General features: G+C 42.8%; 1 protein-coding gene across 3 annotated transcripts in view; it reads right to left on the bottom strand.

The window, feature by feature from the left end:
• mast4 (microtubule associated serine/threonine kinase family member 4) overlaps nt 1-26217 on the bottom strand; it is a 115291-nt gene that overhangs the window by 85377 nt on the left and 3697 nt on the right. For 2 of the 3 annotated variants that reach the window (XM_048259884.1, XM_048259882.1), the window contains 2 exons: nt 7107-7260; nt 716-840 (listed from right to left, as the gene is read on the bottom strand). In XM_048259884.1, coding sequence (XP_048115841.1) covers nt 716-840; nt 7107-7260 — 279 coding nt within the window. Of the gene's footprint in view, nt 1-715; nt 841-7106; nt 7261-22680; nt 22807-26217 lie in introns of those variants that run through there. The other variant, XM_048259885.1, reaches the window with a different exon arrangement.

The following is a 26217-nucleotide window of genomic DNA, read 5'->3' as shown; positions in this document are numbered from 1 at the left end:
CTTTAGTAGAAAAAGCAACACATCCCCAACACCTGTCTGTAGGAATGCTGAAATGTGGGGACTCCATGTGAAGAGCCATCATCACCCGATAACTAACACTTTTTTGTGTCTTAGCCCAGGGGTTCCCAAACTTTTCCACGACAAGGCCCCGCAAATACCACTAGGTTCTGGCCAAGGACCGCCTTGATGTGTTATTAAACCCATCGACAATACTACTGCAAATGTAAAAATACATCAAGCTAATCCTAATAATTATTTTGGCCACAAGGACTTCGCGATGGAGCATACAGTGTGTAAAAATTGCATTTGGGGCTTTCTGCTATACTGCAGTCATTATCATGAAAAATATAATGTTCAGATATGCGAAAAATTATTATAATGGCATTGTATAACAACCCTCATAGTAATAGGTATATTTTAAAATTTTCAAATGTATTTATTTGTTGCTTTTATTTTTCCTTCTGACTTGCGGAGGCCCCCCTGGCACCCCCTTGCGACCCCACTTTGAAAACCACTGTCTTAGCCAACAGCATTCCAATTTTCAAACCAGCCTTAAAACGCAACCAAATCAACAATGGCAGTGGACCACACAACTGCTTCCAGTGGACTTTTCCACTAAATTCACCAACACTACAGCATGACCATGACTATCGCAGGTAGCAGGTAGTTACAGTTGAGTCCGAGAGCATGAACGAAGGTACAGGAGTGGACTTACCAGGTTTGCAGTGAGGGAGGGGGCCGACTTGCCCATAGTCTGAGATCGCATGCGCACCAGGTTGGAGGTCTCTGATGCAGGCTGCCATGCTGGTTGGCTCGACACATAGGGCAGCAGATACTTTCCTGTGGAGCAGAGTGACAGAGAGAGAGAGAGTTTGTTTGTTTGTTTAATTTAAGGCCATTTCCGCAACTATGGCTATTTAATGGCCAGAGCATTGTGTGTTATAGAAACTTAAATATGTTTTTTTTAATCTATGCTAGTAAGATATTCTAAAACCTTCAAAAGTGGGACTTTACTAAAAACATCACAGAGAGAGAGGGGGAGAAAGAAAGAAAAAAGAAAGAAATAAAAGTAAAAATGGAAACAGGGAAAGAGTGAGAAGGAGAGAGTGCCAGAAAAAGGATGACACATAAATGAGTAAGAAAGTGTAGTTGCAAATCAAGATACAGGGTGCAGCAATGTGGAGGATTGCAGGTGTGGGAAATCTCCACCCAAGACATCACTGTCTGAATATCTAAAAGTCATAAACCCAGAGTGTGGCAACAGCGGACCAGTGGATGAATGTCTGACCGCACTCAATGTTTTTAATTTGCTAAGTGAACTTTTTTCAGAAACATTGTCAATACAGACATTTGTACCGCCTTTTTTCTCAGAACATTCTGATGATGAACATCCATTCTCCCATTAAATTAAAATATCCTTAGGGGGATTAAAATGTACTGTATATCAATTCTTGTTGATAGGCAGATACACCAAAAGAGGCGGCCTCATAATTTCATTACTCTAAAATAAAAGCTAAATAGAAATCTTTAAATTAATAGTTAATGAGCGATTCTCAGACAGTGTTTTTCTAGCAGTTACTCTAAATCACAACGACAGCCCTATCTGTCAGCCCTATCAGTCGATGTGAAAGACTGTTGGGACAACACAGACTTAAAGAGTTAATCGGGTCACCGTGGCGTGGACACAGGCCCCTTACATCACTGCAGCAGGTTACACAAGAGTCACACTTCTGAACATGAGCTGAAATCAACATCAATTGCTCAACGATAGCCCGGTGTCACAAAGAGAAGCAAACTGCACTATACATACTATTCATCTGGACTTCTGCTTTTTCTCAAAGGCAAAAAGACATTGAGAAACATATGCAACATACTGGTATTCCCAGAAAAATATCTGCATCAACAAATAAACATGCCTGCTGCCCTTGGGTGAAAAGCAATTCAGTGCTTTCATAAGAGCATATAATCAAATAAAAAAAAACTAGGGTGAATTTTCAATTAAATTTAATAGGTTTTGGAAAGTCATAAAGATTAAACTGTTTTATTTCTGTGAATCATACAAATGATTCAGATCAGCTCTAAAGAGGGAGAGCTACAGGCTGCTAAAGCTAGGTGGCAGCAGGCAGACAGCCAAGACCGCAAGTCAACAACAACTCAAACCAATTTCATCGAAAACGGGCCCTCTCCTTCCGCCAGACTTTAGACCTAAACAAACGATACTTTCACTGGAGGGAAGCCTATATAAGATCCACTGGGGAGACATAGTGGATTAACTAGGAGTAGCATGGATTAATGACACACGTGGCTTGGGAGTATGTTGCGTCTGTCTTGATTTGAATCTTAAACCAGGGATAGCCATTTCTCCTACAGTGTTTAAATACCACCCTCCTCCTCCCTCATTAACATTTACTGATCTTAAGGGGATATGACTCAAGACTTTGGTTACCCAAATAAGCTAAGGATAGTTTAATTAAAAGTGTAGCTAAAGTCTGAACACCCCCAGAGCCAGTGGAAAATACAGCACAGTGTGGATATTTGCAGGCCTACTACTCCTTGCTATTAATCCCTCCTCATAGCTAGCAGAACTGCTGGGATTTCAGTTCCCAGAAGAGGAGTGTTTTTCTTTTCTTTTTTTCCTACAGGGAACTAATGGACACTATGGACAGAGAAAGATTTATTTCCCCCTCTACATGAACTTCAAACCACAAAACCATTTCTCATGGAGTCCTAGCCGCCATATACTGGTCCTTTGTGCACCCCGAGCCCTGAATCATGCTTGTGTATTGTCAGTGAAACAGTCCTACTGCAATGTCTATAGAGAGTTAAGATGTGGGAAGGATTGAGCTCAAACAATGATCTAAGTCTGGCAGTGGAATCTGTGAGAAGTCTTTCACATTTGGTCTCCATCACTGCTAAGAGACCGCCCCTGACATGACACACTTTCCTAGTGCAGCAGCGTGTATACTGTGATGTCAACTGCCTGACAAGCAGCTCTCTGGCGAGGCTTCTGAGGGGGTTGTCGCCTGGCAACAAACTTTCACCTGTCCCTTCCAAGGAGTATGATTCTTACAAGCGTGACCTTCTGTTGGAGCCTCAAGGGGGTACAGCCTGTCCTTTCTCGGGGCGTCACACCAGATTAGGTTATGGCAGCTTGAGTGGGCCATTTCACCTGAGGTGACCCAATCATGGCACTAGCTAAAGGTTGCCTTCTCTATGCGCGGCTGAGAGGGGGAAGATTGAAAACAATATTAGCCTGTATATTTGATGCGGTCAGGGTTCAGAATGTGATTTAGTTGGGTGCATTGAGAAGTCAGAGCAAATTAACTTCGGCCGGCCAAAAATCACACCCCAGCACTGGCACTAACAAGATACAATTTAGCGCAGCGCTAGATTCTGCAAAATTGGAAGGCGATGGGGAGTTAGGCTACTGCACCATGCTCCTTATTATTTTGGTTCAGTTTGAGGCCCATCTAATATTCACCTCAGTAACACAGCACACCTCATTATGCTAATACAGAACACTATTATTTTTCGATTGGCTTTACTGCTGAATTTGGAACATTATATTCAGCAGGAAACCTACATTCAGGAAGAGAGACGGCAGATATTTATTTATATTAAAAACCCAAGTGGCGTCTCTCAATATCTCCATATCTACCAACGTCTTTCAAACTTTCAAATTTAAATTTGCGTGATCCGATCCATTTCTTAGAACAATGCATAATGCAGCTCCAGCAGGATCTAGTCTGTTCTGATGTACCCATGTCTGCTTAGTGTGCTCCAGCATATCGTCTTCTTCAACATCACCATCATCATTCTTATCTCAATCTTCAGCATCCTCCTTTTCATCAGCATCCGCATCATCCCCCTCATAGTCATTCCTCTCCATCTTCCCCCATCAACTGCATGTTCCATCATCATCTTCCTCACGCCATTTCTCAGCCACGGGTCACGTTCCATGTCTCCCCTCAGCCCTCCACTCCAACCAGCCCTCCTCAGTAGCAAACTCTGCAGCCTGATTGCAGAGAGGCCCATGAGAGCTGCCAAGTGTGTGTGCAAATCACCTCAGTCGCGAGGTCATCACAACACACAGCAGCACTCCACTTGTGTCAAGTCTCCAATAGCACGCTCGTCCAACAAAGACCGTAACACAGACGTGTATTTTTTGAAAAGCATTTGAGGACCAGGGGAGAGAACATGCATTGCATTCTGTTTGTCTGTATTCTGTAGTTTGACCCTAGACATCTCAGACAATACAGGGAGGACATCCTGAGCCTCACTACACACAACAAAAGCCTGACTTTATCAGCAGCGCTCCATTCTCTCCCCGTACACCCCGGGAGAGACGGCTTGCAAATTCATTTTTATTCATCATGCCGCCTTTCATCAACAAAGATGTTTGAAATTCATCTCCGTTCCTGTGCCTGTGAAGTCTTTGATGAGGAGAGAAGGCAGAGGAGGGAGAGTGTGCGTGTGCATACAGTATGTGGGATTTTCACATACATAGACACAGCCCTTACTGTCTCAGTATATTATCTGCTTCAAGACCACCCTTTGCATATTCTTTGTACTTATTTATGATGCTAAGCAATTTATAGTCCAGGTAAGATACATATTTTATCAGTGCATGCTCCAGTCCATGGGAATCAAACTTCATTTGGTTTTGTGTAAGTTTTGCTTACTGCACATTTTGGTCTGGGCTCAAACCTGCAGTGCTAGTATGAGAGGCAGGCGTGCTAGCAAGAAGGCTAAAACCCAACATTTTGCTGGCATGTCTCCACTGAACTCCACTGTCTGGCTCCCCTGTTACTCATGGTCTACCTGACGTGCATTAGGGTCTAAGGTGAGGGTTAGACCAGGTGTGTCCTGCTCTACCTGACGTGCATTAGGGTCTAAGGCTAGGGTTAAACCAGGTGCGCATTTGCGGAGTGTAATTAAGCAATATAGCACGAGTGAGAGTGGGATTGGTAATGGATACTCCCACGGGTGTTGCTCGGCCGTAGCCAGGAGGCCGGAGGCCAATCCCACTCTCACTCGTGCTATATTGCTTTTATACAACAATTCTACCACAAACGAAATAATCTGACACCCCATTATTGTTTAGAAAATGTTTATTCCAACTTCGTTTTTATGCATCAAAAAATAGTTCCATGGCATTGTGCCCAGATCGGATTTGGCGATGGTTTTCAAATTAATGTCTCTCTACGTTTAAGATAACCAGGTGTTAAAACGGGCCATGTCGTTTGCTTAACGGTGTTGCTTTCGTGCCAGCTCTTTTCAGTACAGTCCAATTCGTCTAAGCTGATGGAGACACACCTGGATGAAGATGCACTCCTCCCGCTTGACTGTCTGTTCCTCCTCATCATCCGTCATTTCATATATTAACTCAATTTATTTTAGGGAAATCGATCTCTTTTCTCCAAATGCCAAGGCTACTCGCTTTTATAAATTATGAGAACTTCAATTAAATTTAAATTTAACGTTATTGCTACATTGTGTCAAGCATTATAGAATCTTCGCATTGTATCGTGCAGTGATTTATTATAAGCTGTGCAAAGTCGGAGTTGAAATGTCCAGGGATATTCCAACTCATGGAACATCTCTCTGCCAAACAGAAACAAATAAATAGTTCCATAGAACCCAATTGTTGTATAAAAATAGTTTTAGTTGAATGTACGCACTGCTTTCACATTTGGTGTAGCCAGTTACATTGATTCTGGTGGAAGCAAATTGTAATAGCATTCGCTCCGCAAAAAGAATGTTTTAATTACGTGTCTGGTGTAGCCTGCCTGTAAGAACGGCGTGCCTTCCTCCTGTAGTAGACCACAGGACACATAGTCCAACACTTTGCAAGGAGTAACTCTACTGTACATAAAGCAGGATGGACCACCTTTACCCGGCAACCATTTCACTTTTTCTTTTTCTCCATCCTTCCTTCTGCGTCTTTCATTCTCTCTCCCTTCTGTGACAGGAGGGCCTGCAGTTGCATCCTGTACAGTACAGCCACCAAAGAGCGGCTCGGTGCAGTGAGAGGCAAAACAGGATATGCGGTTGGAAAATGGTGATTCTCTCACTTTCGCGAGATGATTTCCTCCCAGTCATCCTCTGCAATGGCCGGGAAGTGCCTACTTATCACCACGCAAATTAAAATATTACTGTCCTCTGAGGAGAATTGGACCGAATTTCTGAAATGTTTGAGATTCAACGCGAACGCACCGTGTGCCATTTAAAATGAGAGTTTAAAAACAAAAGTACGCAAGTGTGTTAGGATCCCAAAATACATTTGAGGAACTTGAGAGCACATCCTGCGAGACAAAGTCTATATCTTGCATGCACAGCATGTGTGTGTGTGTGTGTGTGTGTGTGTACGTGCTCCTTTCATTCTATCGGTCTCCAAGTATCTTTATCAGTAGTTTGGTTGAGTACCTGTATACGCATGTCTGTCTGTGTGTGTCTGCTGGAAAATGGCAAAATTCATGTTCATCTGTGTTTTTCTATCCGTCTGTCTGTGAGCAGTCAGCCTGCCTCTCTCTCTCTCTCTCTCTCTCTCTCTCTCTCTCTCTCTCTCTCTCTCTCTCTCTCTCTCTCTCTCTCTCTCTCTCTCTCTCTCTCTCTCTCTCTCTCTCTCTCTCTCTCTCTCTCTCTCTCTCTCTCTCTCTCTCTCTCTCTCTCTCTCTCTCTCTCTCTCTCTCTCTCTCTCTCTCTCTCTCTCTCTCTCTCTCTCTCTCTCTCTCTCTCTCTCTCTCTCTCTCTCTCTCTCTCTCTCTCTCTCTCTCTCAGCAGCCTATCTGTCAATCATTCTCTCTTTCTCTGCAAGTAACCGGTTTGTTTGTTTGTTTGTTTGTCTGTCTGTCTCCTGCAAGCAACTTGTCTGTCTGTCGCATTCTCTCTCCCTCTCTGTCTGTACCTCTCTGTTTGACTGTGAATGGCTGCTAACTCTCTCTGTAAATCTTACAAACCCTGTCTGTCTGCTTGCCTAGCCGTTTCTGAGCAGCATCTGTCTGTCTGTCTGCTTGCCTAGCTGTCTGTGAGCAGTGTCTGTCTGCTTGTCTGTGTGTGAGCAGCGTGTGTCTGTCTGTCTGTCTGTCTGTCTGTCTGTCACCCACCTGTGAGCGCTCCCCCAAGGCTCCCTCTGCGGAGCTGTTTGCCGTCCTCGCTCAGCTGCCGCTTGAACTTGAGGGCCATGCCCGAGCCATGCGACACCTCCGGGTTGCTGCACTTCCGGAGGGGCATGGAAGGGGGGTACAGGATGTTATCCAGCTGCAGAAGAGGGAGGAAGAGCGGACACAAACACAGGAGTTCATCAGGGATCGCCACTCAACAGCCCTCTGATCATATCACACCTAACCAGAAACCACATGACCATGACATAATGAAGGATTCCTGCCATCAGTGAACGGGACAATGCAATACCGTATGCAGTTGCTCCAGACAACACAGAGTGAACTCACATTGATATACAGCTCAACAGAAGTTGTATGTCAACTTGCTATTACTGTATACAATACATTCTTATAGGAACATGCTTGACATTTCATAACAAGTGATTATTGTATGTGTGTAGATGTGTGTATACATATGAAATGCATTATTTCATATTTGGCTGTGTATTGGTGCTGATTGATTGATTTTATTGGACCCTTTTTGTTAGAAAAATGATACAGCTTTACACCATACATTAAAAAAAACCAAAAAGTCAGGATAACACAATAAAGACCTGGGGCTTATTTCCATTGTGGTCCCTTGAGGGACCACAATGGAAATTACATCCATCTAGACAATACAGTAATAAAAACCATACACTAAGATTGGCATCTAAGCCATTTTTTCAGTGCCAGCTTAAAACCTCCTAAACTTCTGACCATCTTTATATTTCCCTGGCAACCTGTTCCACAGGCTTGTTGCTACATCCAAAAAGGACACTTTACCTAAGCTGACTACTTGTTGTGAACCAAATAAGCACTTGGCAGTATAATCTAATTTTACACAAGCCCCCTTACAAACTGGACATACATTTCTGTCTTATTGCGGTCACATTAGCAATTATAACTAGGATTCTCTATATGTTCCCTTTCTCACCCATCTCATTATATAAAACACAGAGGTTGTTGTGAGTTAGCTGACAGTGAAAGCCATGCACGTATTGGCAGAATCAATTTGGAGAAGGGAGAGCAAACTGGGGATGGCGGCGGCACTTCCTTATAACCTTTTAAAATGTTTACTCCTTACATAAGCACTGATTTTCTCTCATTAAGGCTTTCTGCGAAGATCTGAGCATCCCCAAATCTCTCTCTCTCACACACACACACACACACAAACAATCCTTTTCCATGCACATCAGTGATTCTTAATCTTAGGCACGTAAATATATTTGTCATTATAATGGCAAATTGAGTGCATTGGGGGAAAAGGGAACATTAAAAAAGTTTCAATTTGATTTGTTATGCTTCTGAGCTTTTGAGTGGGATATTCGCTTGGGAGAACTTTGGGCTAAACAGGCACCACCTTTATCAATTCAAGCAGAACGACATGGTCATGTTACAATATGACATTATTGTTGAAGTTTAATCAAACCATAAAGTAAAGCTTAACACAGCATGACACCCTGCAGTTACATAATATAATTGTGTATTATAAAGCAGTTGCTTGTCTATTACAAGTACAAACCATTTCATTGCAAGTGAGTACTAAGTAGCATAGTTTTATGACCGATTTATTACATAGCATGTTACACTGCAGATAACAGTCATGTATCAAAAGAGCATTGTAATGGCGTCACCCAAAATGAAAATGTTTAGTAGCCCTGCATGTCTACGTGCAAAATGTTCTTGGCTTGCAGCATAGGTTTTTCAATTGTTATCAAACGCAAAGCATGCACAAAATCTTAACGAGTCAAATCAGTATAAAATATTGTAACACATTTAACGTCCATTCCCCTATTATGTGTCTATGGGTCCGGGCACCTTAATTTGATCGGAGAAAAGGCTTTGGGATAAACCTCGCCACAAAGTGTACACCTCAAGATGAACTCGTACCACAGTATATAATATGACCGCAACACAGTGCTACATACACATACATAATCAGAAGAAAACAAATTTTGTTTGTGTGTGTGTGTGTGTGTGTGTGTGTGTGTGTGTGTGTGTGTGTGTGTGTGTGTGTGTGTGTGTGTGTGTGTGTGTGTGTTTCAGGGGGTGGTCCCCAGGGACCAAAAGCTTCTAGGCTATTCCTTATCAGCCTAGTGGGGCTGCATGCCCACCAACTTTCATGTGCCCTGGTGTTTGAGCGTCCTGGGAATGACCAACCAAAAATCAATGAAAAAACACATGGAAAAGAAAAACAACAACCAAAAAAAACATTGACAAAACCTATATGACCTATATAATTGGGACTTATATGATAAGCAAAGTGGTGGAGTAAAATTAACATAATGGCAGTGCTTAAACTGCATTCAACTCCACCCATTTTGCAAGCTGCACTGTTTGAATGGATAATTCAGGCTACACCATTGACACACAATGGATACTCTGAGGAAAAATAAAAGATCAGGGTATTACCATCACATATCCAAAGTTTTTTTTTTTTTGTCTATGGCAGCCTGACTTACAGATTTCATGCCACACCACTCCTAAAACCAATATAGGAAATGGAAGGAAAGACTGAGTTACATAACATCAAGGTCAATGTCATAGGCTTCCGGAAGCCTCCAGGTGGTATTGGATCATGTTACTAGGAAGGGGGCTGATGTGTCCTCACTGTGCTGTTGTCCAGCACAACAATGAGTGCCATGTCAGAATACGGCCGAGTTTGTAAGCAGGGACGCTGCGCGGCAACCAGGAGGGACGGTGTTCCAGCTCGAAACACCTCTACGGTCAGAACAATAGCGGCGCAGAGGAAACGGTCCTCCCAGTGAACACAAACATGAGCTGGCCCCTAAGCGCGCTTATGACAAGTCGTACGGAGGAAATGCCCACCCGCTCAAGAGAGACTGATTCATCATCCCACTTGTTTGCAGTGCAGACACACATAAACACGCACAAATGGAGGCAAACGCTACCACAGAGATTGAATTGAATTGATGTGTCAGCGCACGCACACACACACACACACACTTACAAAAAAGGAAATACTGCTTAGAAAAACTATGTGCTGGCTCACAGGCAAGGACATAAAAATTCCAATGGATGACAGCACAGAAGGGTTCCTCTGCAGACCATGTTCCTGTTTCACTAAACTTCTGAACCACAACTTCATTCTACAGCTATGCCAATTGTTCACGTGGAGAGAGAACACACAGGGTACAGAATGCCCAGAACCACATTGGTCAGGACAATTGGCTCCATAGAGCCTCTGGGATTTTTCACATTCCCTTAAGGGTTTTCCGCACGACTGAGGGAAGTGGAAAGCCCAGTTTTTACAAAAGACTGTCTTTTCCCGCCGAAGCTGGTCTGCCCTGCGGGGCTCTGGAGGGACCAGTCATGAGACGTTTCCTCCCATTCAAAAAGGGGCACCATCCCAGTGATGAGCCACCCAGCCAGTGACTGGCTCTCACCACCACTTACTCACTGCTGACTGGCTGTGAAAAAACAAAGACGGCATTGTTAAGACACGCACAGTGCCATGAAAGATGAAAAAGCCATAGAGCCCGAATGGAGGCGGCGTTCATCCTCCCCACATCTGGCTGCTCACTGGGAACTCGTCGAGCCGTAAAAGTTTGCCCCGGGACAAAAGGGAAGACGAGGCGAAGGTGTGTTCCTGTCAGTCTCAGGGAAACAGAGGAAATAATCCAACCTGCGGTGCCAACTTTCCACTGGTGCAACACCCAGAATAAAAAATGCCACGCTTGCAGCTCATGCTACATCAAAGGAAGTCAGGTCTAAAGCAAGAGGTACCTCACCAGACTTATTCAGCTGACATATCAGTTATTGTAGAGCTGATATGACCTAAGCATTAGTACAGACTGGAGATAGGAACGATTATATCAGACAAGCAACAGATACAGCAATGCCATGCTATCAGGGTTTAAAGGGGTGAATAAAAGGCTGTTGTATACTTAAAGCTAGAATAAGTTAGCCAAGTATAAAAAAGGGAGCACTCACTGCATCAAAACACAAACTCTGTATTTACATGTATTGAAAGGATACAAAACAAAGACATCTAAAAGAAGAAAATAAATAATAATGTAATAAAAAAAGATCAGTGATTGATGGCCCCAGAATCCACCCGATAGAGACAAACTGAATAAAAATCAGTGGCACTACAAAAAACGATTTAATTTTATCGGTGCAGATATCACAACGCTGTGCTTTATTATATAACCGTCCATCTGGTTGGAAGCGGCTAGAGTATCGTCAGGCTCCCAGTCTGTGCAAAGCTGCTCAAATTGGCTGCCAGGATTTAAGAGCTCTATAACAACAGCACTGGTGGTGGAACGGTAGTCATTGTCTCTTAATTGCACTTCAGCTCTCGCTAATGTCTTTGCTGCGGTGTGGCCCAAAGAGAGGTTTTTCCAGGTCAGCGGTGTTCTTCCTTCTGGCCCAAACTAGGGTAGGCCAATAGCACAGTTCAAAAGATAGCTTACGTGTGTGTGTGTGTGTGTGTGTGTGTGTGTGTGTGTGTGTGTGTGTGTGTGTGTGTGTGTGTGTGTGTGTGTGTGTGTGTGTTTTCCCTCAGAAACACATAGGACTAACACATTGAGAGCTGCAGAAAGCTTTAATGTGAATTTCTATGACTATCGCAGTCAGTAACAGATAGACAGACAAACACAGTCCAGCACAACATGTTTTGCATCTGCATTACAGAATGTACCCTTGAATAAAATAAATCCAAGGTATTCATACACATAAACATGCATACATGAAGTGGAATGTGACATTCTACTGGGAGCCACAAAAAGTGTCACAAATATATTGCCTTTGACTATCCAGTTTTCCATAATCTACAGTGAATCATTGTGCCACAGACATCATTGTGGCAGACTTCATTAACATATTTTTCTCCATTTAGTTTCTAACCAAATTTCAAACTGTTTCAAAACCAAACCAGCCTAGAGGGCACACATCGGACGACTGACCTTTGAAAAGAAGCCTTTATTCTACTACACCTAAAAACAATGAGCTCATCTCCTGGCCCCCTGCCAGTAGCTAGTAAATATCTCGCTGTGTTCGCTCAATAAATACAGATGGGGAGTCGTAAAAATCCCATCATGCACTGGGAGCCAGCGGCACGGCTCGTGTGCTGACTAAACGCCGCCTTGTGTTTACACACTAACAGCTCCGATCCGGGCCAAAGATGAAGGCCAGCGATGATTAATGGCCTCTAGGAGGAAGAACATTTCTCTTCTCCTGAACACACAGGTGTGGCCGTCGCTCTCTGAACATTCATCATCAATCGCAATCGGGTTTCAATGACGTCACCTAATATCAGATTGGATGGCGTGCATTTTTGATAAATCGTCAAAGCCATTGAGCTGTGGGCGCCCCCACGAGTAATGACTTTTCAAGAGCTATTTTTTGATTACCCATTCAGGATGACAAACGAGGGAGTTCCATCATTGGAAAAGTAAACAAATGCGGTGAAAATTAAGTTAAATGTAAATATCATGCCACTGTTCTTAGGCAATATATCAACACTGAGCACTATTATTACCACCATCCAACCATGTGATTAATAATGAGCCTCCAAAAACACTAAACAAAAAACACACCAACATGGCACAGCAACATACACACCAAGGGTATAAAACCTGCTTTAAATAGAAAGTTCCCCTGTCGCCACTGATGATGACTGTTTTGGTAACCCCTCTGCACCATGCCTGAAATATGATGCTATGTTTTTAGTGATAATCGTTGTGGTGACAATGGTGTGGTGCCCCATCGGAATACAGGAGCAGAACACCTTTTGACTACCCCTCATGTACCTGTCTTATTACCATCAGCAACACCCCCCCCCCTTTTCTCTCTCTGGAGACTAATCCAGTTATCAAGGAAAGATTAGTGCAGTAGTGGCTCCTGCAGAGCTTCTCCGAAGAACGATCCCAAACACACTTATGTAACTTCGTCTGAAAGCAGCCGGAACAGGATCGCTGAATGATGACCTATGGTAAGCAGCTTAATTGGTAGGTGCTAAGAACAGTCTAAGGATATCAGTCTTGTCACAGGAGCTGCCCCCAGACCGTTCAAATGCTTGTTTGAGTGCGGAGAATGTCCAAATGGCACACCGGTGTGGACCCGTGAGTACTTCACAAGCAGACCCTACCAAATGGCCAGAAGTGGAGAGCGCAGAGCAGAGTTTCGGAGACTGAAACTCATGTCCAGTTAGTACTGGATAAGGAACACAACCCTGAGCTGAAGGTCATGGGTCAAATTTGCTCAACCGGTCGAGCAAGAGGCTAATCCCACCCAGGTCAGAGGTTCAATCCCAGGGAGCTGTAACACTAATGAAATGCATACCTTATCTTATTTTGGGTGAAAGTGCCTGCTAAAGAAATGAACATACAAATATGCAAGTCTGCTGGTTCTGCATCATAACCCAAAATACCTAGGTTACCTATTTACTCCTTCAAAGGCATAATTCTGACAGGGTTAACATCTATTTACAGAATCTTCACTAGCACGTAACAGGCTCAGTCAATGGACAGATTACCTGGTGATGACCTCTTAAGTCTACTATAAAAAGGCAGCCTGACACTGGATGCCATCACAACAACAACATTTTTTATAGCTCTTTATCAAGGCACTCAAATCCAGACATCAATGCTCTCAGTAAAATCCACCACAGCAACTGGCTTCAAAAATTGCCCCAGTAACCTGCACTCAAATGTGTGTGAGTGGGGCTTAGAACTCAGAACTACATTACTAAGGGGTTGCTGGGTTACAGGTAGGCAGGCAAGTCACACCACTCCCTCTGGCATTTTTTTTTTTTAATTTCGTAATTTTGTTCTATTTATTTATTTATATAATTGTCTAGTATATATATATATAATACATATAACAAAATAGTAAATACAGTATATACATAAACACTTTACTACTCAGAACTGATGCGCTACATGTGGAGTTCTTTCTGAAGAGAACAATGGGGGGGTTACAGCTTTCTGAGATTTAATTACTGCATGCATTCCATCACCTCATTCTGCTCCTCAATGCAAACTTCAGCCAGAGCTCTCATACCTGATGTGATCAAAGTCAGTGAACAAGAAGACAGGTACAGGTTTGAGATGTGTTCATTCACAGGCAAAGACAGACAGAAAGAGAGGGAAAGTGCCTAAGGCTACTGAAGGCTGCCTGATAAGCCTGACACTGCAGAGAGAAAAGGCTTTTTTCCCCTCTCCAATTTCAATTGAACCCAAATCCCTCCAGAACTACATGCTGCACAAACTGAGAAGAAAAAAAAAACTAAACACAAAACACAAAGTCAGTGCAATTTTCTGTTTGGTGCCAATCCCACACTTCACAGCTCCTGGGGTTGGAGACGCGGCTTTGACACTTCTTCATGCTCACAACAGTAGTGGGTGTTGGTGACATTCAATCTTTGTCATTCCTGCTGTCCAGAGCAATGCCAAGCCTCCAAAGCAGGAGATGGGGGGTGGGGTTGGCAGGTTTGCAGGGGGGATAGATGGCAGCTCCTCTCTTCAGCTTCGCCAACAACCTTCCGTGTAAGGTGAAGGCATGGCATGTTTTTATGGTAAATCGCCCACGCCCACACCAAACATGGTGACTCCCTCTTTTGGCTCAGAGTGGCCACAAAAATAAATGTGTGTGTGTGTGTGTGTGTGTGTGTGTGTGTGTGTGTGTGTGTGTGTGTGTTGTGGGGAGGGGGTCCACAGTACACAGACTACTTGGTCCATAACAAGCTCCTTGGTCCATTCCAGCTTTTCCCGTGAGGTCACTTGCCTAACGCCAAAGGCATGTTTCGAGAAGCAGAGCTTGCTGTTTGATAAGCCTTGTTCAAACCTTGGAGTTGGACAAAGTCAACACCTTCCAAGGCTTAGTGCAGCATGGAGGCAATGTCACTCAGAGCCTTATCTTATTTTCACACACAGAAAACAAAGGCTTGATTCCTTTCAAACAAGCATAAAGCAGACCTCCAATCAAGCATTCTCTGTGATAAATTCAGGTGAGTAATGTAGTGAATAAAAACAGCACTGAGTAGAGTGGTAAAAACATACCGGTCCGAGGCCGAGCACTATATAAACCTATTTGAAATGCACTATGAAAGCTTCTGTGTGGCTCAGAGTGTCCGTAAGACGTCACATCACAAGAACTGTGAGTGATCACAGAGCAAGCTGTGAGAAGTACCTTTTATTCTCAGAAGAAACAAGAGTGATCACTGAGACAAAAAGACTGACGTACTCTCTCGCTGGGGGGGGGGGCAATGAAGACTTTAAAAAACCTGTCAGGTTCAAAGACAGAAAAGATGCCAGAAGGAGCCGAGGCGAGTTGAGGGAAAATAAAAGATAAAGGGATGTGAGAAAGAGACAAGAAAGAAAGGCAGAGGAAAAAGGCAGACCAGAAAATTTAAGAGAGACTCATTTTCTGGAAATAGCCTTCACACCCATCAGCACCACACAGAGAGCAGAACAAACCCTCAGTGGTCCCTACAGCTGGGGTTCGGAGTGGCTGTTCAGCCTGTGGGGAGTCTTACCCAACCACACAGCCAAGCAGCACAGGCTGGTCCAATCATCAACAACCACCCTGCCACAGGAGCCAGCCTACTCATCCCCATCTCCATGAAATTATCACACCATCAAATGGTACCGTGATCAGTCTCATCATAACAATTACCCCATCCTACTCCACATTTCTTCAAAGAAAAAAAAAATGACCTCAGACAGGATGTCTATCAGAACAAAAATAAATAAAAATAAACAAAATTTTCCCCGGAACACCCAAGGGGGTAACATTCCTCCCATCACACGTGTCTTCAAAACAAAATAAATAAATAAATAAATAAATAAATAAATAAATAAAATCACTTGTGGCCAATATTCTAGAGAGAAATTGGAGTATTTATAAAAATCTAACCACATTATTACTCAACTCTCTCTTGCTGTTGTTGCTGCTGCAGCTGCTGTTGTTGTGGCTGTCGTTGGCATAATCAGAGCTCACCTGACCCCTGGAGATACCTTTTCATTTCATGTTAATATCCCCCGCCACGAAGGGCCACCGAGAGGAGGCAAACATAATGGATGTATTAACACCATGTAAATACACATGTTCGCCACGCCAGGGACGCACTCTATTTATCTCAAGTGGCCAGTTTTTGTTGTTGCTGATTATTTTATAATCATTATAAACAGGATGAAAAATGTGATGGTGGTCTTTATGAAGATGATAATGATGATAAAGGATTCAGCCCCATCAAATTCACCCACCTAAGCATATTGTGTAAGCCTATGATCGCTTACATTAATTGAGTGTTTGTCTCTTCTGCCCTAACAAACGCTGACGAAAGCAATGCAACACATTAAGGATTAGACAGCGCCTGTGGGCAGAAATCTCTCGACACCGAACCAAACGACCTCTGACTTAAACGTGCTCCCTGGCTTTTGCATTTATGACTGGTCCAGGCAAAATGAAAATGCAATGTGTTGCATAACTGTTATAAATTGATAATCTCCTGATCAGAACAGTCTACAGACAAATGAGAGCCACTGTATCAACTTCATACCATTAAATGATCTACCTTCAAGGGATTTGACATGAAGCTGTTTGGCTCAGATAGACAAAACATCATTTCTATGTTTACATAAAGCTTTAGTAGGAAATTATATACCACACAGTTACGGTCACAGAGCTGAAAAAAAGAAATCCCTTGAAGCATTGAAATAGCCTTAAGGTCTGTATGTTGACTGAGCGTGCAAAGAAAGTATTCTCTGTGATTTAAAAAACAACAAAAAAACAACAGTATACACAGAAAAATAGCCCATGACCGTTACAACTACACTAATTAATACACTGAGATTTTGAACCCATTTCAAAACGATCTTCTACAACTACTGTTGCAATTGTTATTTGAAGATGAAAACATAGCAAATAGCATTCAAACCTTGAACAACTGACTTTTTCTTAGCATTACGTTCCATGTCGTCAATCTGTTGATGCATTTATGCATTTAATTTCATGCCTTACTTACAGTTGAAAGATGTAATAACCAGGTTATATTCTCGACTTGCAGATTCATCAACAACATTAAAAGTTGAAACATTTCATTACTTCATTGAGATTCATCATACAGACACATAAGCCGATTGATTTAGTGGTCCATTCTAATGAAAACTAGCATCAATCTCCTCTAATGTTGTGTAATATACTTCACTTATTGGTCACTGAAGTTCAGGATTAGTGGTCAGTGTCCTAATAATCTGAATTTATTAACATCATAATAACTGTAGTAAATCTCCTGATGCGAAATGAATCTGTTCCTGCTAGGAAACCCATGGCTATGCTACAGAATGACAGTGACATCTTAGATGGTAGGGACACTGCTTGAAATTAGGTCTCATCATCAAACATAGGCAAGGCAGCAATATCTTACGGTGTCCAGGTGCATGAACAATGCATGCATATTCTCAAATCTTTTAACAAAATTTAAACTTAATACTATGTGTACTTAATACATGTGTCTTTAAGTCCCCCCCCCCCATTTCACATTAACCACATAACTGTAAAACAACCGTAAAACTCCCGTTTGATTGATCTGGTTGTACTACGGTTTCCTTATTAAGGTGCAAAGTCCTTGGACCATAAATTCAAACACAGATAAGATTGTCCCCTTTCATGAGAAAACAAGGGATAATTACTCTCTGAAATGATGACAGGAATCTTTTCTGAGTTGAGAAACAAGGGAACACTCATCTATATGATCAGCCACTTCTTTTTATGGTTGGGAGAGGGGTAAAGTACATCAGAGAAAGAAAGGCCTTCGATTTCTGAATCCTCTGAATCTGTATCCATTAAAAAAAAAACACACATCTTTGGAACAGTGAAAAGGATTCTTAACCAGATTTGCACTCACTCACATGGCCACCAAAACAACATATTAAGACCCAAATCACCTTAATCATACTGTATTGAGGAGACTCCCAAATCATATTTTGCAATGCCAACATTTGTTTTTCCACTTCACCAGCTAGGCTTACAAAACAGACATCCTTCATATCCATGCTGATGGCAAGTAACCCTTTAGACCTGAAATGTAAATGGCTAGCCCTCAGCTCATCCTTAGGCCATCAGGTTCATTTCACCAGAGGAAGTGAGCAAAGACTGTCAAACAAATTACCACAGGGGAAGACCTTGAGAGAGTTATTTTCCGTAACATGAGACATAGTTGAGTTGCTGCTGCTGCTGTACTATTTCCGCCCCCTCTCATCACAAATCAGTGACCTGACACACGAGCACCTAGGACACGTGCTTATCCCCTAGCGAGGGTGAACCCCAAGTTAAGCCTTCTGACACTCTATTGACACTGCCCTGCTCGATCACTCCCCCTGTAGATCTCCCTCCATTTCTCCCTCTCTCTCCCCCCCTCTCTCTCTCTCTCTCAACCCAGAATAGTCCAGGGCTGCAAGCAGAGGAGTAACGTGAGAGAAGGAACCCGCAGTTCAATGCCGGCAGCCCTTAAAGACTAACCACGAGGATGGGCAAGATGTTCCAGAATGAAAACCCAGAACACGGAACTCAAGAGGGTTTGACTGGAGAGGTCTGGAGGGGGCAAAGGATCAGGGTTTTAATATCACTTTTCTACAGACTGAAGGGAGACAGAAACCTGGCAACTCCTGTGTTTTTCCATTAAGCTATTACCACCATTATAGCATAATATTCATATTGAATTCCCTCTCTGCACAGTGTCTGGCACTTTAGACAGGGGAGAAGACATTTGGCAGGCTTTCTCCATTCAGCCATAACTTCCATTATGTCCACAATCATATCTGTTAAAGGCCGGATCTTGTGAGCCCGTGGTGTTTAACCTGACACAAATGGGTGTGATGGCTATGCTCTCGCTGCTGAACAGCTGAGTAAGAAAACACCCATCAGCTGTTATCTTCTCTGCCGTGCCTTCCCAGAAGATTGGTCTTCCAACTCAGAAAAATGAAACAGCAGGGAAGGATGAGGAATGGACGAAGGCCTTGTTTGCAAAGCCTCAGGTGCTTTCCAATGGAGGACACTCTTTGAGCAAACTCAAACAGCACTTCTACAGTGATTATTCCTCTGCCGGTTCAATAACCACCCGATTTCTTCTCGCTCTGCTGATATGGGCGAACGATAATTGCGAGACAATGCTACGCATGTTTATGTGCAATCAAACATGATGAACACGAATCGAAGCAATTGGGCGAAACTAGATTTCCCTCCAGTTTACAAGGTTTTAAAAAAAAAAAAAAACTGTATTTTTTTTCATCTCGATTCACGTCACACACCATGTCACACATTTGCGTGCAAAGCAGGCTAGCACAGAACAATGCGTAGAAGGTTCCCTGCACTTGTGTGATTGCGGAGACTGGCCTCACCAAGTTGGATGTAGATTGAGTGTGGGTAGATCTGAGTAAACACTCAGACAATGGCGATTCAAATGGATTCAAAAATCCAAGAGATCCTCCATCCTCATAGCCTGTGCTCAAATCCATGGAAACGGGTGACTCTCAGCAGTGGCGCTGCCTGCTGGAGCCACAGGCCACATTCTTTGTGAGGTTTTGGAAGAATTATGGCGGCCAAATAACAGCCTGCCTCCCTGGTGCATGCTCCTAGAGGCTGGCTTGTTGTCAGTGTAGTAACTGAGAAGCCCTTAAAGAATCTGCCCCCGAAAGGCACCAAGACGACAGATACCAATAGTCTAGCTTGAGGAAACAATTGTGAGGTAAGGCCTTCAGCAAACACCATATTCCACCGCATTTGCATTAGGATGCATTCACAATTAAGAAAAATCAGCATGGAAAGATCTGGGTTACAGTGGCACAAAATGTGGTAGTCATGAGTCAGAGCTCTGACCAGTGGTTGAGGGTAAATAGGAGGGTGAGGATTTGATGATCTACATCCAGCCAAAAGGGTTATAAGATCTCATTGTTCCTTTGGGACGTTACAGCACCCATCCCCTCTACAGAACTTTCTCAGAGGTTCTCGGCCTCCGGAGCGCCATTTTGCTCGATGACCTCACAGGCCTCACATCTGCCTGGCCTCAACTCTCACCCCATTCCAGTCCCAAACTCCCAATCACCCATGGCTAGAGAAGAGGTCAAAGAGTGTTTATGCTCCGCAGCCAAACAGCGAGCAGAGTCTGGCTCATGGGCAACATTGCCTTGAGAGGTAGAGGAGAAAGCTTGTCGGGTGGTCCTGCTCTGCTCTCACGGTCCCACAGCTTTCTCCGAGATCGCCTCCCACCTCCCCTGTAATATCTTTGGCAGGCTTTGAACCCGGCACCCTTCAAAAACCCTCTCTGTGGGGATTGAAGCTTCCTGTGTTGACACAAGTCTGCTGCTGGATAAACGCAACCAAAACAGCATTTTCTGAGGGTGTAAAGAGAGCCTGTGGCTATTCCCAACGAGGGAAGAGTGAAAATTAGGAGGGACTTAAACCAAGGTTTCAAAGCCTAATGAATGACTGGATCATAACTTTACAAAGAGAAAACTGCAGCCAACGTCAGTGCTTATCACTGTTTTATGAATGCAGCCAAAATAAGGGCTCACCATGCGAACTTGAAACACCCGTCATGAGATAGGAACCTAGATACTTGGTCTACTTCCCAAGTAGGTCCCCTTCTATAATTGGTAATTAGGTGAGATCTTGATCTCAGAAAACAGTGCTTGTAATAGCTAAGCATAATATAATACAAGCCCATCTGAATGTATAACAGATAGGTCTAGCTACATCTCATGGTCTGTGTATGACTTTTTGTGTGACTGTGCATGATTTGTTTTCAGAAACAAGATGGTGTTAAAAATCACAAAAACACTATACAACTTCAAAGTCATGTCAAGTGAAGCGATCTAGTAAAAGCAAACACCCAAAGACGTAGACCAAAGAGTAAAGAGTGAGGTCACACATCCTCTAGTATACAATGGAAATAAAATAGGCAAAAGGTGGATACTTCATATGTACTATGACAAAGACCAATAAGTCAAAAAAGACAAAGACAAAAGTTGGGTCTTAAAAAATGTTATGGGCCTGTTAAAAAGGAGTAAACTTTTCCACTGCATAAGAGCAACAACAGAGGAGGAAAAAAACAGCAAATCAGTCTAAAATGTCTGACTCAAGTGACTTGGTGCGTACAATTTCACCAAAATGTCAATCCACCAGAACGACAAGACTCACCACAAAAAGTCAGACACCTCCAGTCCTCCTACAACAGAGAAATGTACTTTACTCCTTAACCCAACCTACATCTCTGCAGACCAATCAACAAAAAGAGACCAAAGGTCAATAGCAAAAATGTGAACACATACTTTCCCAAACAAGTATCGCCTGAGACATTACAGAGGGACTTCAACTGACAACCCCGCAAAACATTTCTCTGCAGTGCCGACACATCCACTTTCTCAGGCTCTATGTTAAAGTCCATTAGGACCAACTCTGGGACTGATTCTCAATTCCCGTGACCATTCCTTCCCCCAGATACACTGGTTGTGGCCAACTGGCCCCAAAGGATGCTCTGTCCATATATGTTTGCTCCCACAGATATTTTTAAGCTTACATTTATGTGTTTTTATGTCATTTACTGACACAGAGGGCAGGAGTAAGTAATTGTTCTCCTTATTCTTATTTATAGGGGGGGGGGTGGTAGTGGGTTTCCCTAAACATTTCAGGAAAGTTGTTTGTCTGTTTGTCCAGCAAGGTCATCCACTAGTTCCTCATGCCTGCATGGAAGTGAGTCACAAGATCACAAGATTCTAAGTCCCACAGAATTCACCTCCAACCCAACATCTTCAATCTAATCACATTAACAGAATCACTCCTCTACACAGATAGGTCTGAAATTAGAAAGTGTGAAATGTTAGCCAAGGATGTACTGATGCAATTTATTTCACATCGGCCTTGGTGAGAAAAGTGGCCAATTACGAAAGACTAAAGATTTCTTCCTGCACATACACATTTGTCAGCCTTTCAAGAAAAACTAAAACAAAAACTACAGATACTTCTGCATGGCATCCATGTTTGCATAACAAAGACTTCTATGAATAGAACCTATTAGCTTTTGTGATTGGCAGCTACTTGAATGTCTTTATTTTGACAGCATCTATGTCACTTCAGAAGCCTCAGGCTTTGTTTGGTATTAAACAATCTCTGTGTCTCGCTGACCTTATTTAAAATAATGCAATTCATGGCACCAACAATTAAAATAATTTCTTGAGGACATTTTCAATAGGGCTTTGTTAAACCACAACAGTAAACTTCATTATTGTTTGTGATGAAGCATTTACAGTTTAAACAAAGGCTTTGAAGAAGTGGTTTGGAATCTTAACACAAATCACTGTTTATACTTCATCCGTATGCCCAAAAAATAACTATACTATCAATTTCATATTTATCTTGAAAAAGAGATCACAAACAAAGACTAAATGAATGCATCCAACGGACCTGGTACCCTATGTCATTCACAAAATATTTCAAGTTAATCAAAGGTGCTCAATGGTCTTTCTGTGCATGAGTGTTACCCCATGAAAGTACAGGCTAAAAAGTCTCTTACCTTGCATCCATCCGAAGACTCACACCCACCCACTGTAAGATGTCCACGACGCGCCATTTGTTTCAATGATTCAATTCGATACCAACATTGGCAATACTTAACAAAAACTCACACTATCTTCCCTTCATTGTCCACTCTCTCTCACAACCAATATGAATGAATGAACCAAGAGCGAAAAATCGAAGCCACTTCCTGTGATGACATCGACGGCCACCATAGATGGAAGACAAGCCTTAAACAGATTAAAGCTGAATCCTCTTACTCACTAAGCCATTCATTGACACTGAACATCTCCTTTTGGAAGCCTATAACCTTGTGAAAATAGATGTTCTGCTTATTTATAACCTTTAGGTTGCACCTTTGATGTTTTGCTGTGGAGAATCACTAGAGAGCATTATGGCTTATTGGTGTTTTCTGTGTGGCCGTATATTAGTGCAGGTTATGTAGGACAGACAAACACAAACACTTCAAATGTCCCTTATCATTTAAGGCCAGTGAGGACCATGACCAAGTAACCACTGTAAGTTGGCCATATTGGTGAATAATTATATAATAACTAGATGTACCGCAGAGCGGTACAAAATATGACCGCCGTCCAGTCCAGCACATTTTGTTCCACAAAAATAAATCACGCTGAAAGGCCTATATGGTTCTAACTGTCTTATGCATTATCCACACTCAATTCTCACTGGTATCTGCTAGACAACAAGTACCAAAACATGATTAGTTCATAGATTTCACATGTAAAATTCATTTTATACAACCCCACCCCCATCTTGCCTGTTCATAATTCTGAGAAATTCTTGAATTGTGTGCATGTGTGCGTGTACACGTTAATGTTTATGTGTGTGTGTGTGTGTGCGTGCTTGTGTGTTTGCCTGCGTATGTGTGTTTGTGCATGTGCATGCATGCGTACATATGTCTACTGTGTGAATATGTGTCATACGTATGATTACTGTGAATGTATGTGTGTGCGTGTGTATCAGTTTATGCACATGTGTGCACATGGAATGGGTTAACATGACCTCTGGAGGCAAACATACGGGAAAAATTGGTCATCCTAGGCCCTACGGTTCTCAAGATATTCACAGAAAACTGTGTCTGCCCTACCCTCCTTTCGGGGGTCCAGTACAGCAGGGGGCTACAGATCAAAACAAAAAACGATGGTTCCATGCTATCCATGTGGGGTTACATACCCACCAAGTTTCGTGTACCCCGGTCTTTCAGTGTCCCGGGAATCCTTGTTGGTGTACGGTCACTAAATGTACACATAAATTATTTTATTGTAAGGCCCCCCATGAACGAAGGTCCACAAAACTTGGCACGCATTCGGAGGGTGTCATAATGATCCTTCACTTTCAATTTCGTGCAGTTTTGACCATGTCAGCCAGAGATATTGTGATGAAAACACCTAATTTTTTGCTTTTTAATTTAACTAGGTGGCGCTATACATGAAATAAGTGGTAATGGGATGGGTTGACATGCCCCCTTAAGACCAACATACAAAAAAAAGGTGGACCTCCTAGGCCCTACGGTTCTCGAGATATTCACAGAAAACTGTCTCCGGCCACCTACAGGCCAGTTGGTGTATAGTAACATAAATTAATTTATTGTGTGGCCCCCCATTAACGGAATTCCACGAAACTTGGCGTGCATTCAGAGAGTGTCATAATGATCCTACACTTCCAATTTCGTGCAGTTTTGACTATGTTAGGTCACAGATACCTGCGATTACAACACCTCATTTTTACTTTTTTGTGTTTAACTAGGTGGCGCTATACATGAAATGAGTGGGTATGGAATGGGTTGACATGGCCCCTTGAGATCAACATACAAAAAATGGTCCTCCTAAACCCACGGTTCTCGAGATATTCACAGAAAACTGTGTCTGCCCTACCCTCCTTTCGGGGTGCAGTCCAGCCGGGGCTACAGATCAAAACGAAAACGATGGTTCCATGCTATCCATATGGGGTTACATGCCCACCAAGTTTCGTCTACCCCGGTCTTTCAGTGTCCCGCGAATCCTTGACGGAAATTTGGACATGCGAAAAAGAAAAAGAAAAAAAAAAATCTGACTAAACCTATATGCTTCGCCAACACTTTCGGCGGTCATAATAATAATAATAATAATAATAGTTGATGAACAAAATGTCCACACACAGTCTGCAATGTGGTTAAAGTTGGTAGTGAATTTTACGGCTTTACACCATGTACGCATCATTTTTCAACGCTGCAGTGATCCACAGCTCATCTTACAAAGTGACAGGATAAATTTGGTCAGACAAGTTATTTGAGGATAGATCATAATTCAACCTCATAATTTAACTCAAAAGTAGCGTGGCAGAAAGTGGAGGCCAAGAAAGAGGCCTGGCAGCTCTACTTCTGGCAATGTTCTTTTCTCACCCCTTATAATCACAGGCAGTAGGCCTAATCAGCCTCACTGTTATGAAAAAAATAGTCACTAGATTGCTAGAGGAACATTCACTTTTTCACATTATCTTCAAATGGGCATAAAACGCAGGCCTATGTGTGCATCATAGACCTGAGGGCACATAATAGATGACTATGACAATTGTCTGGCCAATAAAATCTCAGGATATGGTAAACATCAGCACCCTGACCCCGTCCCCAATTCTCATGATTCCAATATATAAACATAAATAGCAGAGGTGGTTTCATCGGTGGCTATTCTGGCTATGTGCCAGAGTAACAGGTATGTTTCTCCCAAACAAATTCAGTTTAATCTTAATAAAGTCCTTTTTGCTAGAGCCAAACACATCAGCGCTGACTGAACCTCATTTGTTGGTTAAACACAAGTTCCATCGACTTGAATCTGGCTACATGGTTTACATCATGCGAGTATAAACTTACGGTGTCCAGTTTGTGTACCTTTGGTATGCAGCTGAAGCAACAACGTCTTGTAAACAATTGGGGGGATCCTGAGGATAAAGCCACCTTCCACATTCAAGCTGTCCGGAGTTTATGGCAGGCTGATAACTGCCTGACATGAGGTTGAGGTCCTGTCACAGCCTGCTACTTGCAGATGAGCCAAGACCTGCTCCTTGCCACACATGCAGCCAGAGAGCTTGATTAACTGACGCTGCTTGGCCTGGCCTAGACATCACCTACAAGACACTTCAGCCTCAGGACAGGAGGTTTGAGGACCATGGATCACAGGACATGTAACAGCACCATAGATCAGTTTGTCGTCTTTCACTTGCACTCCAGGAGAGCTGAATGTACTTTGAAGAGAGATGGAGCTCTATGAAGTAGGTGAAACCAGTCCAAACCTGGCTGGCAACTCACCAAGTTAGTTTACCGGTAGCTGTGTCATGACTTGCACTCCTGTCTAGAATTTATTTATTTTTTTTTCAGTGACACAATCATGCAGCAATGGCAAAGCAATGCAGATTTACTGCATGAATGCATGTTGCAGTACACTGAACTATCATAAAAGTGTCTAGGCAGTTTCACGAGTAATTAAGAGCTAACATGCTCTGTGAGATATTCATTTGGAAATAGGCCTACCTGTTCAGA

The sequence above is a fragment of the Alosa alosa genome, chromosome 12 (assembly GCF_017589495.1).
Source record: "Alosa alosa isolate M-15738 ecotype Scorff River chromosome 12, AALO_Geno_1.1, whole genome shotgun sequence".
NCBI classification, from domain to species: Eukaryota; Metazoa; Chordata; class Actinopteri; order Clupeiformes; family Clupeidae; genus Alosa; species Alosa alosa.
The sequence above is the reverse complement of the archived record's forward strand: the minus strand, read 5'-3'. Positions and strand labels throughout refer to the sequence as shown.